This window comes from Athene cunicularia (assembly GCF_003259725.1).
Source record: "Athene cunicularia isolate RWA chromosome 11 unlocalized genomic scaffold, athCun1 chr11_part1, whole genome shotgun sequence".
In the NCBI taxonomy this organism is placed as follows: domain Eukaryota; kingdom Metazoa; phylum Chordata; class Aves; order Strigiformes; family Strigidae; genus Athene; species Athene cunicularia.
The window spans coordinates 2,443,511-2,468,261 of NW_020799113.1; the positions used below are offsets into that span (position 1 = coordinate 2,443,511).

At 39.0% G+C, this 24,751-nt stretch overlaps 1 protein-coding gene across 1 annotated transcript in view; it reads right to left on the reverse strand.

Moving 5' to 3' along the window:
- PLCG2 (phospholipase C gamma 2) overlaps positions 1–24,252 on the reverse strand; it is a 60,484-nt gene extending 36,232 nt beyond the window's left edge. Inside the window, exons 1-4 of the mRNA XM_026856880.1 lie at positions 24,021–24,252; positions 8,454–8,594; positions 5,731–5,824; positions 4,194–4,241 (exon numbers count right to left, since the gene is read on the reverse strand). Of these exons, the coding sequence (XP_026712681.1) occupies positions 4,194–4,241; positions 5,731–5,824; positions 8,454–8,594; positions 24,021–24,216 (479 nt within the window). The 5' untranslated portion in view covers positions 24,217–24,252. The remainder of the gene's footprint in view (positions 1–4,193; positions 4,242–5,730; positions 5,825–8,453; positions 8,595–24,020) is intronic.
- Between the last annotated feature and the right edge of the window lie 499 nt (positions 24,253–24,751).

Sequence of the window (24,751 nt, forward strand, 5' to 3'; positions counted from 1 at the left end):
AAAAAAAAAAAAAAAAAAAAAAGATAGCAAAATCTCTCTCCACATTTCTGCTGTGTCTAGTCAGCTACTAATATATTTTCTATCAACACAGAAATGGCATTATTGAAATACTTTGGGTAGGGCTCATCTCACATAACTGTAAACTTCTATAAGCATAACACCTACATGTGAGCCAGGGGGACATGTTTTCTAGTTAGTGGGGAGAAATAGGCATTTCACTTAATTTGGGCATGCGTATTAGGATGAAAAGAACCATGCTGCAGAGACACTCGTTTCTCTCCATCAACAGTTAATCAAATCTACATGATCAGCTCAAATGTAGAGGTTTACACACGGTCAGATGAACTACAGCCTTTCTTCTATTGTTCCAGTCCCACTGAAACTGGAATATAGACACAGAAAACATTATACAAAGGATATACTTAATAGATGAGCAGAAACAGAAAATAAAATGCTCCAGTTTTCATTACCATTACAACTTTTTTCTCCAACTGTTATTCACTTGGATGGTGAATCTGATTCACAACAGCAAGACACTCCCCTTCTGCAACATCTGAACACGACCTCATCCTCCTCTCACAACTCTTCCCAGAGAGGATTGCCTTGCAGGTCCATTTACAGAGACCTGCTGACCCCTTTTACAGAGTTTCAGAATGTCCAGTGATATACCAGCAACACCAAAAAAACAAGATTTTCTAGATAATAGCAAGACCTTTCAAATAAGACCTACTTATTCCAGATTTTAAGCAACACAGTGCTTACATACACCAAGTATTTAAGCAATACTTATATACAAAGCTACATGTAGATATTAATCACTGCAACACTTTCTGGCCACACATCAAATCAACAAAAGAAGTTTGATGTATACAGCATACCTGAAGACTTTGTATTAGAAATTAACCTGTGAACAGCTTATTTCAAAAACCTCAATTTCCTTCACAATTTCCAGTCTTCTCATCAACCTCTTTTTTATTCCAGTGTCTTAGGAGCCGCTGCCATAGCCTTCTTCACTGCAAGTTCAGAGCAGCTCACAATATTTGCTATATGTATCATCAAAATGGAAATAGGAGGTAGGGGAATGCTACTATAACTCCTGTATGAACAGGAAGAGGGGTGATTTCTAAAGGAGCTGGGTGTCCAAATCCTTTACATGTGCCATAGCTACAGGTGAGCCAATCTAACAGCTCCCTGCTGTTAAAAGAAGCAACCCCAACACCTCTCCTTGTGCCCCACTCCATTCTGTTGCTATGGTCCCACTGCTTCCACAGGCCAGCTGTAATGCTCATCAAATCTTCTGCTAATCTAATTCAACTTGCTAGGTGAGCAGGAAACTATGTGGCCAAGAGAGAGAACAAGTTTTACACTAGCTTCATGAGGTCACCCAGCTCACATCATGCCCAGATCCAGAATAGCACCATAGCCAGAATAAGAAAAGAGGCTGGAGCAACATGTAGAGATGGTAGAGGAAAAGGAAAGTGAGACTTTATCCATTTGGCAGCACCAAGCTCGTACACCAACTCAGCCATCTCCTGCAGCCCCATTTCAGTCACCTGCTATTCAACTTGTCTTTGGATAGCAAAGAATGGAAATTAGGTTGCATGTGCTAGGACAGAGTCTCAAACTCTGGATATTCTGGATAGGCACTGATGTGAGGTCTCAACAAGAAAGACACAGCATTAGAGTGGGACATGTGAAGGACACAGGGACGAGTCCTAGAGTGGAAGATGAGGGGAACCCATGGCAGCAAAAAGAAGCAGAGAAGAGTCAAGAGAATGCAGGCACATCATTTGTGGGTCCTATTGCTAATGCCCACAAAATTTTAATGCAATACCAACAGTACCTGAGAAACCAAGGCTGAGGTACTCTGTCTTGACTTACAGTGCAATTCATATGCCATTAACTCCCTGCAAACACAGGGACAGAACAGTCACCTGAAAGCAACAAAAGTAATCACCACCTAGTCAAAAGTAACACTTCTACTGTGTCCATACAAGCAGCTACCCTGTGAGATATTGTCATCTCCATTGTGTAGGGAGGGAAAGAGGCAAAGCAAGAAGGAACTTAGCCAAAGTCCATGCCAAAGCCAGATTAGAACTCAGGAAATTCCTGGCTTTCCGCCTTGTCGCCAGTCCTCTGGAAAAAAACACTACCTTTAGGAGTAAGACAAGCACTCAGTTTGTACCCTGAGCACCAAGCACAAGCAATTTCCTCTGGCCAGACAAGTGCAAGCCAAAACAAAGAGCCGGAACTTCATTGCCACTGGAAAAAAATTCAACCTGTGAAACAGAACTTGCCTGGAAGCCTAACCTTTACAATTAACCTCCCTAGAAACTGCAACACTAAACACAATGAAACTCAGTCCGAACTCCTTTCCTGAATGTTTCTAAAAGCATGAATCATCTATCAAGAGAATGAAAATCCGCCCTCTCCACAGTGCAAGTCCCCTTGATCCTAAGCAGACTGCCTTGTAGCGATGAAACAACCCTGAAGCAACAAATGAAACCTCTTCAGCAGACATAGATTGTCAGCCACAGCTTCTCTATCATAATATTTGCTTTTGCTTCACAATCCCTGCCAATATATCCCTACCGCAGGGCTAGTTTTTCAGAATACTTCAGGAGGTATTGTCACATCCCACTGACAGGTATAAGCCAGTATCCAGTAAAGGATGGTACCTTCCCCTCCACCACTCTGGGCATCTCAGAAAACACTGTTTTGAAATGGTGTCCCAGCTCACACTGAAGCCAGCTGCACAATGCCACAGGCTGTCTGCAGAATGGTGTTATTTCCTGCAATAAAACAGCCTCATTCACACAATGAAACACCGCACTTTATTTTGCTTTTAGGAAAAGGCCTAAATGAGAGAAATGCATTTACTTTTCTACACTGAATTACACCTTAGAATAAAAAGCAAGTTCCAGACAAAGAGCAAAATCACGGTAAATAATAGACATGGGGGCGGAGGGGTTAACATTTTTCTCAGTGTCACATGATTTCTGGCAACTCTAATGAGAGGTACGCAGCTGAATTTATTTTTTTTTAAAAAAGTTGCCTTTGCTGCACAAAAGCTATGAACCCACACCACACATGGACCTGAAATGAACTACTGATACTCAGACACAGAAAGCTACAGAGCACACTGGAAGCTACAACCCATGGGACTTCTTTCACATGAGAAACACTGGGTCAGAAGTGATTCTTTGGCTTTGGTTTATTCAAATATGTGGCATAGAGGTAAGCCCATGTAGCCAGGCCAATTGCTCAAAAGAAGAAAGAAAAAAAAAAAAAAAAGAAAATAAAAAGAAATTGCAAAAGATTTTGCCCTTATTCCAAACCATTAACTTGGCTTCCTTCTACATCTACCCTCAAGAGTATTTTCTGTTTGCCACTCTTAAAGCAAGTCTTTCACAGAGTACTACCCTGTCATACCAGTAGTCCTCCATCTCCTCTCCTCTAATATCCTCAGGTATGTCTGTTATCTCCTCTTCCTCTTAATACTCTGTTCTGTTCTCCTCATAGGTCACTGCTGCTGTGATTAGTTTCAAAGTAGGTACCACACATACTAGCCATGTTCAGGCCTCATCAGGACTGAAACAAAGGAAGGCTGATCACTTAAACATCTGCCCTAATCTTTATCAGCCCATGTTGAATTCTGCTCATGCAGCTTCATTGTTACAAATGCCCGAACAAGCTTTTAAAAGCTGGTTCTCGTCTCTCTACATTAGAGTGCAGTCACTCCAATGCAAACACACTTCAGCAATGAAGGAAGAACTGGTGGCACAGCTGCACAGGGAAGCTCACAGCGGATTATACAGTCCAAGCTGCTGGGCTCCAACTTGCTTATGAGAGAGCAAAGGCCTCTGTAAAGCAAGGAACTTAACATACCTGCACAGCTGAGCTGAACCTCTACAGTAAGACTGGAAGAAGACTACTCCACTTCCTCGTTTGGGCAGGGTAATTCAAAGCTAAAAGCAAAACTATTTATTTTTCAACATTATACCACGTACACGAACATGAGCGAGTGCTATGAACATGTGTTTAGCAAAAGGCAAAACTCAAGTTGTTAAAGGCAAATGCCATTTTCAGGAGTCTCATCTTGGACAAAGAAGTATTTATTTCTTTTCGTTCCATGTTAGAATCTGCAACAAAAGCTCAGTAAAACCAAACTGAACAAAGAGAGTGCTTCTTACCTATTTCTTCTAGTTTGATCAACAGAATAGATCTGCTTTCTCAGCCAGCTTGTGGAAAAGAGAGGAAAAAAGAAAAGAGGTTTAATATGACAATTACAAAGAAAATACAGCCAATGAAATATCAAAATCCAAAAATGAAATTCAGTAGAAATACTTAAAAGTCATGATACCTTTCTTTTAATAAAGCAAAAACATTTCCAGTGCAGCATCTAAGCATACATCCAGTTTCATAACAGTATTTGTAAATATATCTTTTTTCTGCTGCTTAATACTGCATTTTGAAGCCACATAAACAACAGGAAGGGAAGGGTGGGCAGGACAGAAAAGAATGAACAACCAGAAGCTGTAAAAAAATATGTGGATAAAGTGAGCCAAAATTTCAGCTACTCTAAACTGGAGTAACTCCATCAAGTCAATGATTTATGTCAGCTGAGGCTTCTGGCTCAAACATCTGTTAGATGCATGAAAAGTAAAAATTAAAGGGGAGGGAGAGGGGTTTTGAGATTTTTAAAGAAAATCTTCACTAGAGTGCATGTCACTTTTAGGTGCACAGCAAAATATTAGCAGCATTAATAGTAAATATACACACAAACATACATTATTTTAATCTAAGGGATGAACACAGCATATCATTATTAAGTTTATCCTCAGTCTCTACAGGAATCACACTGCTGCACAAACATAGCCTGCGCCACAGGCGCACCTTGTACAGCAGCTCACTGCAATACCATGCCATAGATAAGAATGCTTTCTGCCCAACTGGAACACCAAGTAGGTAGAGACAAGGTCAATGTCAAAGCCACAGTTTAGTGAGGTAGCAAGCGAGGACAGGGTATATACTCACAAGAGATAACAGCAGTGACCACAAACTAAAACGTCAGCAGTGATAAAAAGGAATCAGGCAGAGACAGAGTTAAAAGCCTGTCAACAAAATGGGCATTCTGAGCACGAGCAGTTTCGCATGCAACATCCTCAAAAGCATTAAGGGTGTAGTTTCACCATCATGTGGCTGGCTGCTAAAAAGTAATCCTTGAAAATGTTCACTTTCAGCCTGGCTCTCCGAGTCAGCTGATCACATTTCCATACAATGCAATGGGTTCAATAAAAAGGAGAAACTACAAAAGCACATCTCGGAATTATTGGGATACTGGACACATGAACGTCTACTAGAGCAAGCCAACTGTGATTGCATAAGATGTTTGAACTTTCCAAGAAGTCAACACACACTTACACCAGATGTTCCTGTGATCTCATTAAGAGATTTTTGGTTTGTTTTGTTTTGGTATACAGAACAAGGTCAACTGCAGATCCACATTAGTGGATGCAGCACACTTCAATTCCAGAACATGTATATAGCAACACAGTCATGGAGAATTTCCATACAAGCTTTCTGTATCATACACTAACTGCAGAGTAGTTGTTCTTAAGGTAACTGGCAGGCACCACTTGTTGCACCTTCAAAATTTCTTTCAGAAATTTTCCACTTTCAATTCCAAAGAAATGTCAGGTCTCACAAAGTGAAAATATGTCCACATACCTCTCTGTGATCGCAGGTGTGGGAGCACTCATCACCTCTTGATACAAGATATTCAAGCCACACAACCATTTATCAGCATCATCTTTAGAGTCAGCTGAAAAAAATAATATGCTGTGAGAAGCATCAAAACAAAAATCAACACAAACCCAAAACAACTTGTGATGTTTAGATAAACCTTAGTATACAAAGCTGGTGACAAATCTCATTGCAAAGCTTTATGTTGCTAATAATAAAAAAGCAGCATAAACTTAGGTGTGGGAGGGTTAATTGTGGAAGCTCTGTCAAAAAATATCTCCTTTTAGAAGTCTGCTTATCAGGGTACACATTTCAATATCTCAGCAGAAAGACAATGACACTACTGCTGAGCTCCTATAGTAACACAGTCAAAATTCATTTTCTTATCTTCTATCTCTAAAGTGACAAAAGCCCAGGGACCTAGATCTAAAGCAACTTGAAGCACCCAGAAAAAAAGAACTCATTGTGTTACAGCATAAAGCTACTTCATTACATCCCAAGCAACCTACAAGAAAACTGTGAAGTACTGGCTTTTGATGGACATAACCACCTCCTGTCTGTCCTAACCATGCCTCTAAACACAGATTGCTCCAGACTAGACACAGGCAAGAGGAACAGGAAGGGAGCAATGCACAAATCTGATATAGTTTATATAGAACACATTTTAATCAAAGTTAAAAGGTCTAAAATTCCTTACACGGCTTAACACTAGCAGCCAGGTACATCTTCCTCCCAACCTTACAAATCAGTTTATTGCTGTTCTCTTTTGGTTTAAATGTAGTTTGCCTTTCCACTTCCCAAACCAGGAGAGTTCTCCACATCATTTAATGTGATCACATTTGGTAATGCTTTGACCCAACAGAAGCAAGATGATGAACTGTGTGCTGGGTATAGCCTTCTCTATGGAATACTGGTTAAGCTGAAACCAATTTTTTAGGCTTTGGATGAGATGCTACCATTACAGCCTCCAGTTGGGTAAAGTCCATTTGCTTTAGCATGCTGGTTCTGAAATTTCATTAAAGCATTCTTCAGTTAAACCAATTCTGAAAAATTATTTTCACACAGGAGATGTAATCTCTGCAAACTCAAGAGAAAATTCAGCAAAAGAGTTTCTCAAAAGATGAAAATTACATTTTATTTAAAAATATTTTCAAACAATGCTTTATCCCCCGAGGATGAAGTTAAAGCCCAGCCTCAGCTCCCCATGGAAATGTTTTTAAATTAGTTACAATTTTGGAAAGAACACCCACTGTCACTGCCAAACCAATTCTTCTCCCAAGACAATTCTGCTTTTTAAGACAGCTACCATTCCCTTTAAGTAACAATTTTTTTATATTGTTTTAAGAAACCACGACAAAGCACTATAACAAGGAAAAGGATTTCCCCCTTAACTGAAAGTTATATCGTGTTGTTCTGCAGTTCAGCGTTAGAGCAACGTATCTCATGGTACCAAATGTTTTCAAAGTATTGGCAGAGGCCTGGTTTTAAGAACTGCCATGGAGGAGGGACAGGGGGGTTGTTACAGGAAATCAATCTGAAGTACCTGGCACAGCTGCACTCAAGCACAGCCACTTGCTCAAAATTTTCACAGACTTCAGCCAACAATGGTAAAACTTATTTAAAGTTAAAAACCTGTAACAATGGATTAGTCACAAGCAGTCTTTAATTTCCAGGCCATCAGACTGCAAAAAAAAAAACCCTATCTTCCAGTGCTACAATAAGTAATTAATTCATTTTTTCAAAAAATATATACTGTTAGCATTAAAATGCTTATAAAGCACTACTCTTCTGTCTCACTAAGATTTTGCAATAAATTTAATGATTTAAATGGACAAATGTGTTTCTGCATGGGACAGAGAGAACTACCACTCCAAATAAATCACCTATATGATTCTAAACAAAAAAATCCATCAAAATTTTTTAGAGGAGAAATCTCTTTGTAAACTCCACTAGTTAGAAACTGTATTCAGCCTGCATTGTAAGAATTTATATCCCTTTTCATCTCAAAATCTTTGGGTTTGTGACCCTAGACAATCTTAACTGAAATAAGAAGTGCCTCAACCCTTTCCACAGATATAGGACACAACTTCCCTCTGTTTCATATGGATCTGTTAATTTTCAATTTATCACCTTCCAATTTTATTTATGGTCCCCTAATACTTCTTTAGAAGAGGTTTAGTATTATCAGGTGACATGCACACACACAACCCAAACTAGTAATTCATGTTTTGAAATTAGTCTGCCATTGTTCATAGGTGATAGAAAAGCTTCTGTGATACAGCTGTAGTCTTAACTCTTGATGGCTATTGTTTCCAGAATCGTTCTAGCCAGACTACAAACGCCAGGGCAATATTCTGGCCACACTGAATCCTTTGCTGACTTTCAAGAGGACAATGTCACCTCTGCTCTTCAGTGTTGAAAATCTTACTAGAGATATTTAATGAGCAAAAGTCTACCTTGCTAGAAATGATTGAGCAAATCAGAAATGACACTCACACAATACACAACTTGAAAGCAAAACATTACAAATGCACGAGTTCACAGATGTGAAGGGCTGAGTAAAAGGTCTATCTCCAGATTTTAAATAGCTGATGTGCTCCTGAACTGTGGAAGTCAAAACTGCAGTATTCTTTGCATTTCTGTTCCATCAATGTATTTTATTTGTTCAATCAGTAGGTTTAAAGAAGAAATAAATAAGGAAAAAGTACCTGCTAAGCTTAAGGTGTTGAGGACAAATTGTGTACCATAAAAAATAGTAAAGCAGTGTTCTTCTCTGTGCTTTGCTTTGCAACGCTCAAAGTCCTTTGAATTCTTTCCTGGGCGAATTTCTTTTATTTCCATCAGATCCACTGAAAGGAAACAACATTCAGTCAGTACAACTGCACTTATGTTCCAGCAGAGCCTGAAACAATAAGATGAACAACTCAAAGCATGCACACGTACATTTTTATATATATATATATATATATATATATATATATGTATATATACACACACTACATAACTTTATTAGGCAAGAAATGCAAATTGCACCAGTTTGCAATCCATGAATCCACAACTAAATATGTTACTAACAGAAAGCAGTAGAGAAGGACCAAAAGATAAAGAAAAATAACTTGTCATTTTTATTATTTCACTATCACTGACATAGCCCCTTTGGGTTACAGAAGACATGATTTCACAAATGGCATTTACTCTAAGCAAGAAATTTTCAATTGCCATGACAACTGTTCAGAAACAAAGAAGAAAAGATACAACTTCAAACTTGCTCAGCTAAAAATTATGCATTAGATCTTAGATAGTCAGCTAACCTTGTCAGTTAGTCAGCTAGCAAAGTCATTGACGCAAGAAAATTATTTAAAGCAGGACTATAAAGAGTAAATCCAGCCTGATAATTAAAATGTTTGTGAGGTTTTTTTCCTGGTCAACTCCAAAAAGAGATCTCTGTCATTTAACATAATCTACCGTACCCCTTTCCACTTGCTGCTTCCTACAGAACACAGGTACATATTAGAGCACAGCAGAATGGGAACACTGCACAAGCACACATGTCCTCAAGTCAGCTCCCTTTTTTATCAAACCCTGGCTACATGGCCTGCATAACAGTAATGAGACAGCACTGAAATAGAAATATGTGCACTGTCAAGATAAGATACTTATTAGAAAACTGAGGAAGTGGTTTTGTTCTGCCTGTGGACCAGACAAATAAACAGTTCTTCCCACTTCTGGGCAGTCTTTAGAAGCTACAGGATGAAGAATGAAGAAACACATTTCATGGCTGCTCCTGAAATGTGTTTATTGGACCTAGCAAGATCCAAGGAAAATAGCTGAGAGTTTCTGTCCATGAATTTAAGAACGCCACAATATAAAACCCCTGTTTTAAAAAAGCACCTCATCAGTAACAGAATATAGTTAATAACAATGAAAAAGCAACCCTGCTGCCAACAGAGGGGGAGCTGAACACTGATTAAAGCTTCAGCCTGGGTAATGCTGGGTTTCTAGGATGTTAACATGGAAGGGAGGGAGAGACAAGCAAGGAAGTGCATCAATAACATCTTGATAACAAAACACTAATACATCTTGGAATTTCTTATTCTCTGTAAAGCATCCCAGGCCAAACTTTCCACCAGACACTCCTTTCTCCCAGTTATTAAACAACATATCTTGGGAAAATAGGATCTCAGAGGTTAACCTGAACTAATCACAGGACACAAGCATTTTTCTTAAACTAATTTTTCCAAGTGTAATTATCTTCAAGACAGAGCTTCTAAAGTCTCAACCTCTGTGTCTCAGCCACCCTCTCACACCATGAAAACATCTCCTAAGATCAGATTGGCCAAGGCCCCTAAATCTGGATGCAAACTTCTAAAATAAATTCATGGCATTACCACAAATGACCAGCAACCAAAAGCTCCTACTGATGGCTCTGATCCCCTTACCATGCAGAATCTCGCTTAGATCCCTAGCGGTGTATCCGAATATCCATCCCAAATCGCCACGATCTAAAAAAGATGATCCAAGCCCACCAATTTACATTATTATCAGCAGAGAAGAATCAGGATGCAGAGACAGAAACACCCAAATGGAGAGGGAAGGAGGTTGCATGGCTGCAATAAACAGCATGGGACTGCACATCACGCTGGCTCATTGCAATCATGGGCAAGAAGAGCAATTCCATCACACCTTCTGCTTTCCTTTCACCCAACAAATCCCTGCTGAAAAAGTTTTAACTTCAATGTGAAGCACACCTTTCATTTCAGACTCATGTAAATCCACACATATGAACACCACACCATGAAGACTCCCTCAAAGTATAAACTATAAGCAGAGATAAAACAAATTTCACAACGTGCATTGCTGTTGTCATTTCAAGTGGCTCTTACCTCATACTGACCTCTGAAACAAACACACCAACTTACTCAATGTCTCCCCTCAGTTACATATACTTACTACAGTTCTTTTCCTTGCACTACAACCTTTCAACCCTTGCATCCCATTCTCCTGCATGAACATATGTATGCAAACATATAGGCACAAGGATTTTTGTATGCACAGGATTCACACTGGTAACCAAGTTTATTCCAGCTTATATTTGAAAAAGAGATTACTATACCCTCATTGCTAAACATTCAATAAACAGAGGAAAGGTCAAGAGAACAAAATGGGGGGGAAGTATTTTATATAAAACCCCGTCAAACTCAGAATTTTACATTCCTGTACTTTTCAGGCAACATATTATATATGTCTTTCAAAATTGTGGCAAGATACCATTATGGTTACTCAAATAATACATGAAACTGATGTACAAAACACAAGTTGTATTAAATATTCTTTAATCTTTTACAGAAAGATATAATACATGTTATAGTTTTAAAAAAAAAAAAAATGATAGAAACTACCTGCATGCATTTTAATGACATTTTATAGTGTAATTTAGGATGTATTATTTCATATTATTGAAAGAAACACAAAGGCAGAAAATCAGAGGGGGAAAAGAGACATGCACAGCAAGCATAAATTTTGGACTCGTGCTAAACTCTGCTGTCTCCCCAGGTAGTCAGGAGTCGCCCAGCACCCTCCACACAGTGCCCACTAAGTCCAGAATGGCTGATCCCAACTGAACCAAGAAAGGAACAGACCAGGAAAAGCTGCAACATGTTTCAGACTCAGATTAGTAAATCAACTGTACCAACTTAGCTGTTACACAGTTACTGTGAACTTTTTATAGCGCAATCTGTCACTGAACAATTAAAATGTAACTTCATGCCTGTGCCAGAACTACAAGCACAACGCCTCTAACACTCTATCTTTTTGCTGCCTCGAAGTACTGGAGCCTTCCTTCTCAACCCCTTGTGCAAACTGCTGAACCGTATCCTGACCCAGCTTCACAGACAGATATTTCTGGAGCCTAATACACCTGAAAAAAGCATAGAACTAGACATATGTAGCTTGCAGTGTCAGATAAAATCCAATATGCTTGCAGGTGCGATTTCCATAAAATAATGCAAGAAGATTAATTCACTTCCCAAAAAAACATAAATCAAAGTATGCCCTGTAGAGAAGTTGACACACACCTAAAAATACAAGGACACTCCCAACGCACTCAATCCCCAGCCAAACAGTTTAGAAGTCTAGTGCCACTCTAGAAACCTACAACACTAGCTTATATTGCATCCATTCTTTTATGTGGCTATTTCCACAGGTTAAAAGCATCTCCTTGGCAGCCTCATCAGTCACCTATTGATTCTGACAACTCCGTCAAGTGGCTCTTTAACGAGACTGGACTCCAAGGCACCTTCAATTACCATCCTGTTTCAGGGTCTGATCTGGACGTGCAGTATTCGTGGCAGTTCTGAGCCTGAAGCTGCTGAACTTCAGCTCCTGCTGTTGTGTGCTGCTTGGCAAATCAGTTAATTCAATGGATCATTACACTACTACATAGCTACTTTTCCAAAGACTGCACAGATTAATTGCTCAGTGCCTTCCAGAGCGCCTGCTAGAGCTCTCTGCTGCCATAAACAACAGTAAACTTTTGATCCTCAACATCTCCACTGATCTCCATTCAAATAACTTGGCAGTAGTGATCACATGTACTCACACACTAATAAGGTAGGAACTGCTGTTACCCTTCCTTCAGTTATGCTTAGAGGCAGACAGTAAAACAGAACTTGGATTCCACTACAGTAGGTGCTGTGCAAGCTGAGCAGAAGACATAAGGTAAGAACAATGTGAACAGGAGAACTGCAGAAAACATTACACTGTTGTACACAACAACCCTGCGTTCCTCACTCCAGTAGGAGAAAACAAACCAGCACTGCTATTCAAAGGGAGTTCTGCCTCTGTCTGCCCTCATGCTCACACAACACCCACCTCTGGTTGGCAGCTCAAACATTCAGCACCTGAACAGACAACTGGGTTAGGGACAGACCCTGCTTAAAACCAGCCAAGGCCAACAGCAGAACACCTTATGTTAGCTGGGAGTGCCCATCTGAATTCACTGCAGGAAGCCGTGTGTGCACAGATTGGCTTTGGTCAAGTCAAGTAATTTTTAGGCTGGATAGTCAAGCAGACTGCATGTAAATGGATAAATCAGAAAACCTTAGAGGCTGTCAACCTAGCAAAGTATCCTTGGCAGAAAAGTCTTGATAAACAGTGTAGAAGTTCAGCTGAGACTGGCATTATGGACTACAGAGTCTTGTAAGGTAAGGGTCCTGATTCAAAGTCCAAAGTCCCCAGGAGTCTTTCAGTGTCCACAGCCACAAAACGAAGCTTGGATCAGAGCTCAGATTTATGTACTTAATGAAAAAGAAAGCCTCTACAGAGAGATTCAAAGGAGACTTACAGAGTCAGAAATCAGGCCATGAGCACTATTTACTTCAGCAGGTATTTTCAGTAAATCTCAAGGAGGCTAAAGGGAAACTACTGACAATGTTTTGGAGAGGAAAATAAGGGACTCTGATCACCTAAGTGCTGTGGACATGGGGTGGGCATTCTCTGCATGAATATATTTGCATTTTCATGTGTTTATATATGTAGCAACATTCTGCAATTTAGAACCAGTTTTCAGAATCCGTATTTTTTTCAACAATTTGCATTACAAAACATTCCAAAGAAGGTTTCACTTTGGAAAGGTAAAAACTGCCCCCTGCAACATAGGCTATGTGCAAATGAGCACCCAGTGAATGAAAAAAGTTTTTAGTATCCTTTTGTAAATGTACTTCACAGTGGCTAGTGAGGACAATGGCTTTGCTCTTACTTCTGCAAAATTAAAGATTAACTATACAAGGTGTGTCTTAACAGCTTGTTTTATTTAGGGCAGAAATGAAATGCAGATCTTGTGTAACTCTAAAGGGAACAAGGTGAGGCTTCTCTCCGAGAAGGACAAAGTCACATGAAAGCAGAAATCTGCAGCATGACAGTGCAGACGTGGGATGGAAAGTAATTCAGCTCATACAAACAGTGAAATTTAGTGAGACATTCAGTGGGCCATGGAAGTCGTTATAGGTAAGCCACAAAATTATCTGAACACAGTTACAAGGACGGAACATGAGAAACGGTGCAGTGCATCCTGAGAAAGCACACATGACTACCTTTCCAAGGGGTCCTCTGGGGATTTAGCTGTGTGACTGACATAAGTTTTAGAGAAGTGCACCTCTTAAACCCACAGGTTTTTAAGTAATCAGGTCACACAGAGCTGTTATGTAGAGTAAAAACAAATTACCATTCAATTAATAACTTCTCACTGGACTGCTCAGCAGCACAACATTACAGCCGCTCCCAGTTTGAGCTCTGAATTCAAGGGACCATACATCTCAAATGGCTACTGGTTTTTTATTAAAAATTAAAAGGCATCTTCACAAAACAAGGTAAAAATAGGGTAAAATTTACATATGTGCCCATAAAAGTTTACGCTCCACTCTATGCAGCAAAAGAAAACAAAATGTTGCTGTGTAAAACTCTGGGGAAAGTGTCCTGGAGTACCCACATCTCACGCTCACTTTTATCAATCCCATTAGGAGTGCTCAGGTCTATGAAGTTCACTCCATCTCCATTTCGCTGGCTGGTTGTGACAGGAAGTCTGGTCATTGTAAGTTAGCATTAAACACTGCAGAACTGAGCTGCTAAAGGGAAGAAATGATTTGAAAGCAGCCAAAGGCTACACATATTCATTTTTTTCATTTGACCACAGAAACCAAGCTCTAAATACTCAGCTGAAGATTTACGCAAAGACCTCCTGGGTAAGAACTGAAACACAGCAATTTCAAAACAGAAAAAAAGGTGAATTTTAATGTTCCTTTGAAAAGATACTCCACAAAGAGCAAGAAGTGGATTCACTTTTTCAATGGCATACTGTTTTTTAACAGTATTCAGAATACAGAAAGAAAACAACAGATAAGGACTTGGGGTTTTCAATGTGAATTAAGTTTATTATTACTTCATATAAGGTTATTCAGACAGAAAGAAATTCTGCTAGCAGAAAAAAAAAAAAAAAAAGTCCACCAGTAGAAACTAGCAAAGTCAAGTAGAAGCACTCATTTTACACTCCTCAACAGAATATTTAGGTACTCATCACTTCTCCCAGAAAGGTACATACCTTTGGTAAACAGTAAATGTTTATACCATCTTCTCCAAAGGGGGGGAAAAAAAAGTTTTCCACCACAGAGGAAATTCACATTGGCATTAACAATCCTACTAATTAAATGACTTAGCTGTTTAACCTATGGAGGAAAAATCCCCCACCCTTCTAAGTCTATGTTTAAGAATGTAAGCTATTTTCATAAACAGTCTCGTAGGTGTTAGGTTTTAAGTTTGCCAATGTATCTGAGAGCCAAAAAGATGCACAGAAGCAAAATTTGCTCTCTTTGGCAGGTCATTCTTAGGAAAGATTTTAAAAGCAAAATTAGAAAAATTTAATTTCCATGGAAAACATGCTGCAGGATAAAATTCAGAAAACACAGCAATAAAGATTAAAATAACCCCTTGTTAGCTATAACATCACCACCTGTGGCAATATAAATAAAATGGCCATTGCATTAAATTATACATCCCTGCATTTCACCTCACCCTGCAAATCGCATGTGGCCTGATCTGGCCCTGTTATCTATATGACTACATTATAGATGCACTGCTTCTCCCATGAGCTTTGAGCATTAAATATCCAGGTGCAACATTCTGCAGAAACTGATTTCTGCTTGCCAATGTAAGACAATCTGAAAACACAAACACAGATCTTACAGATCAAGAAAAAACAGAGCAGCTCCCACAGGTTTTAATTCTACATATAACGTGAATTTACTTAGTTCTTTGTTTGCATTCACTCCTTTTCTGAATATACCTGTGAAACATGAAAATTCAACTTTTACTTTTTATTCTGTAAAATCTCATCTTTTCAGCAGAAAGAAAATCTCAAGTGAACTTAACAATCTTTGATAATTCTTTCTCATAGGTTAGATGAAAGATCACTAATACTAAATGAATTTGTGATGGCAAACATTTAAAAAGTGGACTGCAGTCATCTTGTCCCACAAACTTATGGAAAAGTATTACAGAAAAAACAGCAGACGCAATGTGAATGTTAATCATAAAATGTTATGCATTGTCAATCATATCTTTCTATTAAGGATGAAAAAAGGTATAAGATAGTCCCACTGCATTAATAAAAGTCTGAAGAAAAAAGAAATGGTTACTACGCGTTGTTATACTGAGGCATATCATTAGCATCAAAAGCCTCAATTTAAGTAGCCTTTATTCCTCTGCTTCATAATTTTGCAATTGTGTTAACAAGAGGTCTGCATCTCTGCCATTCCCAAACACAGGTAATTCATCCTCTGATAAAAATTTTCAGAATAAATTAATATTAACACATTTATTCCCGTTTCTCTTTCAACCTTACCTGTACTTTAACCTCTTGGTCTACATGCAGAAAGAGCATTTCAACAGCTGATATATTACTTGTTTTCCTAAACATGGCCCTCCAATGCTTTAAAGCTGCTTCTTCTTGTGCGCTTTCACAACTAAATGGTCACTAGATTATTTTGAGAATTTTGCAATAAATCAAGAACATCTAAAAATATAGGTAATCTTTCTTTTCCAAAGATTATGGGATTAAAATATGGTTTAAATCATTTTATAAAAGCAGGTTACTTCTTCACATGAAAAAAAAAAAAAATTCTAGGTAATCAAAAAAGATAAATCATCTCATATCCTTAATAGAATATTCCTTGAAACATGCATGCTTGTACAGAGAAATTAGAGAAACACACACTTGCACATTCGAGGATTTCCTGGAGCATAAATTCTCCTGGCTGTAAATCATCACTTAACAAAAGGATTCATGGAAGACTAATGCAGAAACTCACATATTTTCCAGTGACTAATCAAACTCTAATCGCCACAGACTTTCCCTTAATATTGGCCTTAAAGCACTCTGCATCTGACAAAGAATGAAATATCCATTACAGATCAGCTTTCTGGAGATTTTCACCTTGCCACCTACTTGCTCTACAAGGTTAAATACCATAACCTCTTTGTGCTCTAGTTCATTCACATGCATATGTATACCACAATATGAGGAAATTTGGGACATCTTATTTGTTAGTAGGGAAATGACCTCTCAGTCAGCAAACCCCAGGTGACAGTCGCACAGACATGTCTCTTCACAGAGTACTGACAAGCGCTTTTCACTCTCAGCCACTCCTTCTTTCCCCTTTGCCTTTCCATCCAGTAGCTCCCTCCACCGCTATCTCAGCTATGACAGTACACTTGTTTGTGGGCCATTTGGTATCTAAGCAAAGAAACAGCACATCAGAGTAGTTGACATGGAGGCAGAAGTGACCCCCAGATACCACAGGGATGTACAACACACACCCATTGTGTGGCCAGCCTGTGACAGTTTGAAGTGAAGAGAAACAACACAGGGTGTGCATGACCCAAGGGCCAGCAGGCAGACCCACGCACAGTTGTAAAAGGTAAACACACAATAAAAATACACAGCAGAACCATAAGGAAGTGACACACTGAGGAACACGCTGCAATAAATCATGCTGATAAGTCACAGCTTCACAGTCATGTATCTAGTAAGCATAAATTAGTTTCTGCAAGAAAAAGACCTATTACAAATTAAACAAGCAAATTAATTCCCTCCATACAATGAAACTGAAGCTTCTCTCACATGTTGGTAAAGCAAAAGTTACTTTAGTTTTACTATAGTTACCAAAATTGCAAACCCATTAATCTACAAGGGTCAATAAAACCTATGGGTAAACAATCCACAGCCAAGGCACACTGGGTCCCACTTGCACAAGGTATCACTCAACGAAGAACACATTCCCCCTCCACACCATTCCTCTGCTCCCTAATCAAGGTTGCCAAATGCCTTCTCTAGCACCAGGCAGCTTCTAAGTCAGGCTGTGCTACAGCAAGGAAAAGCAGTGGGGAAAGACTGCGGTCCTCCACCCCACACATCCAAGAGGTTTGCTTATTTTTCCTGGCAATGGTATCTGACACCAGCTGCAGATCTAGTGCCATGAGTTTTAGACCCACGGCCCTGCAAAAAGTGTTCCTTTATTTCTGTGCTTTTACACTCAGAATTCTTTTCAATGTTCAAATTACATTTTCTCATTTACAATGCTTTGCAACAGAACTCTCATACTTAACCCAACTGTATAGATGAAAGAAACAAAGTACAAAAAACCCCACACTGCCCCAGAGTTAGAAAGCTGGTGTTACTATGCTTTTTGTATAGTCAATGGCCAGAGCAAGAGACTCCAGCAAATAGTAATTCAGAGCAGGAACTAAACTTTGCTCTGGAGGAGCCTTCCATTCTCTCAGCTGACTATCTGGGCAGACAGGCAAAACTAGCCTTGTACATTATCTGCTTAATATTAGGTTGTGAAAATATTACCTCAAAGTTATTTCACACAGAGTCAGAAATACCATTCCTACTTATAAACCTCACTCCCCGAGACCTCATGCATTCTGCATCAGAGTCACTAACCTTTTGCTGGGTCAGTCTATCCGGGGGGCAGTATTAATGCAATGCTCCACCAAAACTTCTTATCCAATAAACGGAACAAATTTCTCCTACTGAAATCAATGACAGGGGCTCCATGGAAAGCAGAGTTAGTGCCCATACCAAGAAATATAAATGGGGGGGAAAAAACCCACAACAGCTTTAAAGCATGGGTGACCCCATGAAGTATTAATACCACACTGCGACATACAAAGCACAACAGGGTGGGGGGGAACAAAAGAAAACAAAACAACTAAAACCCACACTATTCCTCAAGGGAAAAACATATGTCATCAGAAATGAAACCATTCTTCTGGCACTGATGACCCACGTAACTTTGGATCAATAGCACCAAGATGCTGAGCCCCACAAGCAGTCCTACAGCCCAGCTAGCAAACTTCAGGTTACCTTTAACAGTTTAAAATGAGGACAATGCAGAATACAAAGAAATGTTATTAATAAGTAAGAGGCAGAAGAAAAAGCTCCGACATTTTGTAGCCAGCATCTACAAGTATTTCCCTCAGATGATCTTAAGAGCTATTAGGGCATCTAAAATGTCTCTATGTATAGAACAATAGCAAGATGACTAAAAGAAGCCCAAGCATGGGTGAACACAGTCACATTTAGCTCAGACCTGCTTCCTTCAGTTATTTGCATAGCTCTCTGCTGGCCCACATAAGGAAGCACATGTTGCTGGTATTCATTTTAATACACTAATGAAACACTATGTCAAACATCCACAATAAAAACATTTTTCAAAGGTGCATTGCTCCCTTCTATCCATCTGGTTTTGACAATGGGTTGTGCTGGACCCAGCTGATGTAGGAAAGGCATACATACATACGGTACTCTGCATTCCTAGCAGGTGACTAAAAGAGCAGCAGCACTAAAAACCGTCCTGGCATCTACTGAACCTGAAAAACACTCCAGGACAGGCAGCCCCTCTCTTTTCATTGCTAATCTTCCCCCTTTCATCTAGAAGAAAACTTGAAGCTCCCACAAAATGGAAAACATGGTCAAACTTTATTTAACTTTTCTTGAAAGGTGGTCTCTCCTAACTCTACAGGCTAAAAAGAAAGGAAGACAACCCACAGTCACTCAACTTAATCTTTGTTTGGGTCTAATAAAGGCATTACATTTTACAAGAGCAGGATCACAATAAACCCAAGGAAAGCAGATTGTACCAGAGGATCAGTTTCCTTACAAACAGCAAAATCTACTGTCTTCAGCAAGTCTGATTAACTTGGACAAGCTCAACAGCTAGCTTGACCTCATGAAAACTGAAATACCATCCAAGAACTCACTTGACTTGAACAACTGTTGGCTGCACAGCTCTACAGGAAACAAAGACCGTTCAGGCACAGGTTACCAACACTATTAGGACGACTCAGGAAGGGTGTGAGCAGACACTGATGGGTTGCTCTTTCCCCTCTCTTGCAGGTGGGCAGGGAGGACCAGCACTAGTAGAAGAGCTGGTACATAATGCTCCCTCCCTCTCTGATCTGTAAAGATAGAAGCTTTACCAGAAGCTAAAATAAAATCCTGTATTTGAAGATTTAAGAAACTGTGTAGCAACATTCTCAGCACCGCAGTAATTCCCCCAGCTAAAAAAGCAACCAAAAATCTCAGTTGCTCTATTAAAGTGAGGGGACTTGATACATACCAGCTTAAAATTTAGCCTTTTGCTCTACTGTTGAAATAGCATAGTCTTCCCTAAAAGACACTACCAACCTGTTATTCTTTAATTTAGAGGAAAATACAGAGGTTTCATCCCAGTTCATTTTTATTTAAAAATTCTTTTTGTATATGGTAATTCAAGTCTTCCAGAATGTCAGTGTAAAATCTCCAGTACTTAGACATTGTGTGGCCTGAGCCACATCAATAAAGACAGACTAAGCCAGATTTCCTAGCCTTTGTGTATCCTCACTTCTTACCACACCAAAGGCCTGGATCTAGAAAGAGTTTTCTAAATAAAGATATCTCCATTTTACTTACTCATCCAGAGAACCACATCTGCACCGAGCCAGGAAACAACCATAATTTTAGAAACTCTTTCGCTCTAAACAGGTTTTTAATGAAAAGGTCCTTCTCAAGAGTAATACAACTTAAAATACACAATACTGCTACATTTGGAGCCATGGGGTTATCTAAACTTTTATATCAGTATAGCTAATCCCACATCTCCTTTGCACAGATCAATTTATTCCAGAATAAGAGTAGCTGCCTTTTTATTATTGTGAGGTCTATCTTAAATCACTTCTAAAATAATATTAACCAAACTTGGAAAAGGCCCTTGTAATAATTACGAGCAACTCTGGCTTAGAGGAATTTGAGTGTCCTTCACACATTTACAGTTCACCAGCAAGAAAATCAACACTATGACATTCAAAATTCTCAAAACTATACAGGGCCATTAGAGGGAGAAAAAAAACTTTTCGTATTTTCAAAGGAAAAGGATTAAAATAAAATAAAAAAGTTAGTCTCCATCTTCTCTATTAGCAGCCTATTTTTGTGTCCCAAAGCTCTCCCCACTATCTGATTTAGAACACAAACCCAATAGCAGATGCAAACATTCAGTTCTCTGCCTTCTGTAAAGAGCAGTTGCCAAACTTGAGTTAAAATGGCACACATACAACAGGAAGCCATCGTCACTTTCCCACCCGTACTGACTATTAAATACTGGACTGTAGCACATGTAAATAGCAACCACTAAGATCGCATCACAAATATTACTTCTTGCACAGCACAAGCATATTAATAATTGAGATGATAATTCGATGCCCTCAGCTGCTAAAAAAAAAAAAAAAAAAAAAAAAAGCCAACACAATCCACCAGTGAATACTTGGGGTCATTCATATATATGTTTATATATACAAGCCAAAACAACTTTTCTCCTACCACAAAGTTGGTACCATCACCTCAATACAGCTCCAGAGAAATAAAAATTTTAATTCTCCTGTCATCAGTATTCAAGAAGCTTATCCATTTATTTATCAAATATGAAAACTTCAAATACATCTTTTTTCCACTTTTCAAGCAAAAACAAAGCCTGAGCCTCAGTCAAAAGCTGCAGTAGCAACATTTAACTAACTAACTAAATAAATAAAATATTTCCTTCCTCTTCAGTAAAAACAGTCAGCAAGTTAAAGCTGCAGTGACTTTCATTTCAAGTAGATCAGATACAGTTCATGGTAAATTGTAACAACTATTCATAACATATTCTAAAACAATGCCTGCAAAATACATCTTGGGTTTGGGCAGATTTGTTGCTTTTTAAGACAACAAAACAATATTTTGCATGTTTGTGCTTTAGAGTATGACCTCAAGTTTCCATTGTTATAAAGGTCACTTAAACTTTGCTCAATTAAAAAGACTGCTACAGTACTACAATTTTGGGGGAGAGAGGCAGATGGCCTTTGGGTATGTCACAGGTCTGTAGCTATATTTATTCCCTGCTCAAGTAATGACTGCCTGTGTAACTGGAAGCAAGCCATGTTGGAATATCCAGATGTAGAGTCCAACTATAGTATCTACCTTCTTTTAAAAGTGTTAAATATATGCATAGAGCAAACTACTTAATTATCAAGATGTATTACCACAAACACACACACACCCAGAAAGCTTTGATAAAAGATCACACGTCAAGCACTGAAAAGGTTGACCCCAAAATCTGGAATGCAGAGTCTATACAGCTTTAAATTCAGCCCTTCTGTGCAAACAGCTATGTTAAGTCTTCAGCTACATGACCACATACTGGTTTTTGCCAGAGGACTCTATTGTTCACCCATTAAGTGGTCATGTTCTATTTTTTTTTTAATCTCAGTGCTCTATGCATAACCCCAGGCTTTACTTGTTAAGCATATTCAAGCCATGCTCTCATAACAATTATTCATCTCCTCTCAGGACTGTTTTTTCTGGCACACCTCGCTTCAGGATCTGGGCATATCATGTATTTATGTGTCAGTATAAGAAGGGATAATTCCCCTCATTTTCACATGAGAAACAGGGGCAGTGCAAGATTATGATCCACAATACCTGTCAAATTAGGGGATCCAGACCTGTTCGCTTTTTCCCAGAACACTGCATGTGACCATATTTTCACCACCAATGTTAAAACCATCCTCCAGACAACCAACCTTTCATTCCAACACATTTCCAGTTGCAGGTCCACCCTGCACAAGGAATGAGACAGGAACCAATGGAAACAGTAGCAAACAGAGATTTAATACTTGTAAGTAAGGAACACAAAGAATAGCTGCACAGATAATCCAAAAATCATGCAACTTTTCAGTGCCTGTCTTTGCAGCCTTACAGATCAATGCATTTTTAACTCATTATATTTACCAAAAAAACCCCTTCTAAAAAGCCGCAACTCAACAGACAAACTCCATTCCCCTCCTCGCCGTTTCCTCTCACGTTAGCGTGTACTCACATCCAGGGAGAACACCAGGAGCTCCTGTCTGCTGCACTACTGGAGTACCTGCACAGTTGTTCTCTGTAGGGGATACCACTGAAACAGTACCATGTAGATTTTTTCCCACTGGAATTCACATACATGTAGCCAAGCCCCCCCAAAGAGTAAAATGTTACAGGGAGAAACATCTGCTTTATTGTCCATATCTCTGAGGGTTTTTCCCCCTTAATTATGCCTCTGTCTCTTTCTCACATTTATAAACCCTTCTTCTTCTCTCAGGCCTTGATTATCTTGTTTCGCACTGAAATTCCTATCTCTGCCGAGTAAGTTTGATTTCACCTCTGTAGATTCTCCATGCTGTATTTATTCACTCACTCCAGTGTACCTGCTCAACCTTCCCACCTCTCAAACTCATATCTCGTATCACAATTTCTTTTCCCAAATATCCCCAGATCTTCGTATTAGCTGAGGTTGACTAATAAATTATTCTGGCAATTCAGGTAAACAATTCAATGACTTTACTGAAGACAAACACCATTTAGCAGTTGCACAGTAAAATCATGCCCATAATTTTTTTTTAAAAGTTACCATATAGTCATACGCAAGCACTGTAATTCCACTGTACTAACGGGAGCAGTACAAATGCCCAAAAGCACAGGCTGAGCCTGGTTAACATCAGCTGTGTTCAGTAAGAACTGAAGATTAGTCTCACTTTATTCTTCTACCATAGCTTTTGCAGTCCTATGTAGCTTTATACACCCCTTCTATTTCCCACTTGTCATAAATGGTGGGTTTAGTCGGTTCAGATACCAAGAGACATTGTCAACTTAGGACTTCATCACATCTCACAGCTTCATCCTCCTAAGTCACTAGTACTTTCCCATAATGGTCCTAAATAATGATTTCTGTGAAACAGCAAATTTCCTAAGAAAATAAAAATTAACATTTATAACAAAAATAAACAAAAAAAATTTAATTCAGTTTCCTTGTATTTGGAGTCATTTTCTTCTGGATAGAAAAGGAGTAAAGAGGTACTACTTGCTTGAATTTACAAGACATCTTGATGCTTAACGATGGAAAACAGTTGTCGCTCAGTAACTCAATTCAGAGAACACAGTATCACCATATTCAAAGATGAAGACTTTGAGAACAGTGCTTAGAGTAAAAGCACACTAACCATACTGAAGAAGTGTTAGATATATAAATAACAAGCTGCAGAAGATTCTTCTCCTACAACTCTTTTCAGCAAAAAAACTTCATTATGTCAATAAAGGCTCATTAAAACAATATTTGACAAAGACATCAATTTATTAGTAACTCCAAGTTCAGGTACACTTTGCAAATACTCACAGAAACCTTCAATCTTGTCGGCTGTCTTGCTCCATGCTACCTGCCTGGTTTCCATTATGACCTGAATAGTCCTCCTTTCTGGGCTACTCTTCTTAAGGCTGAATACTGTCATAACAGTTCCCAGCTCCAAGGTCCTTTTGATCTGGCTTCTCTCATACTCCGGCAGCACTCCATAGTCTACACTCTTTCTGGGCATTTTTTTTTTCTTAATTAAATTTTTATGGTTTTCAGTGTCCTGAAAATAAAAAAGAAAGAAAAGGGAGAAAAATCAGTATTTAAACCAGTATTTTTTTTCTTTAAAAATCACATTTGTGTAAGTTAAAGCTACCCAATAGAGACTCCTGCCCATTCAAATACAAGGCAGACACACGGCTAACATTAACAGCATCCTTGCTGTTTCATCCTGACAGAAAGTACAAACAGTTTTCACTGAAGGCATTATCAGTGACACTTTGGGAGATGTGCTGCTGCAAAATCTATTAAAAACAAAGAGGTGAGTGGAGCAGCTACTGCATGCAATGAATTGTGATCTGAATTTCTCAGCAAGACCAATGCCTCTTCTAGCTTCACCATACCGCTAACTGCTTCCTCGATCTTCTAAAACAGAAGTATGCCATGTTCCAGACCAAAATAAAGTAAGCCAAGGTCTGTTTAGCCCAAACACATAAAAATCACGTTAAGGGGCATGACTCCCAGTATGCTTTTATGCACGCACATCTTCAACTGCATAT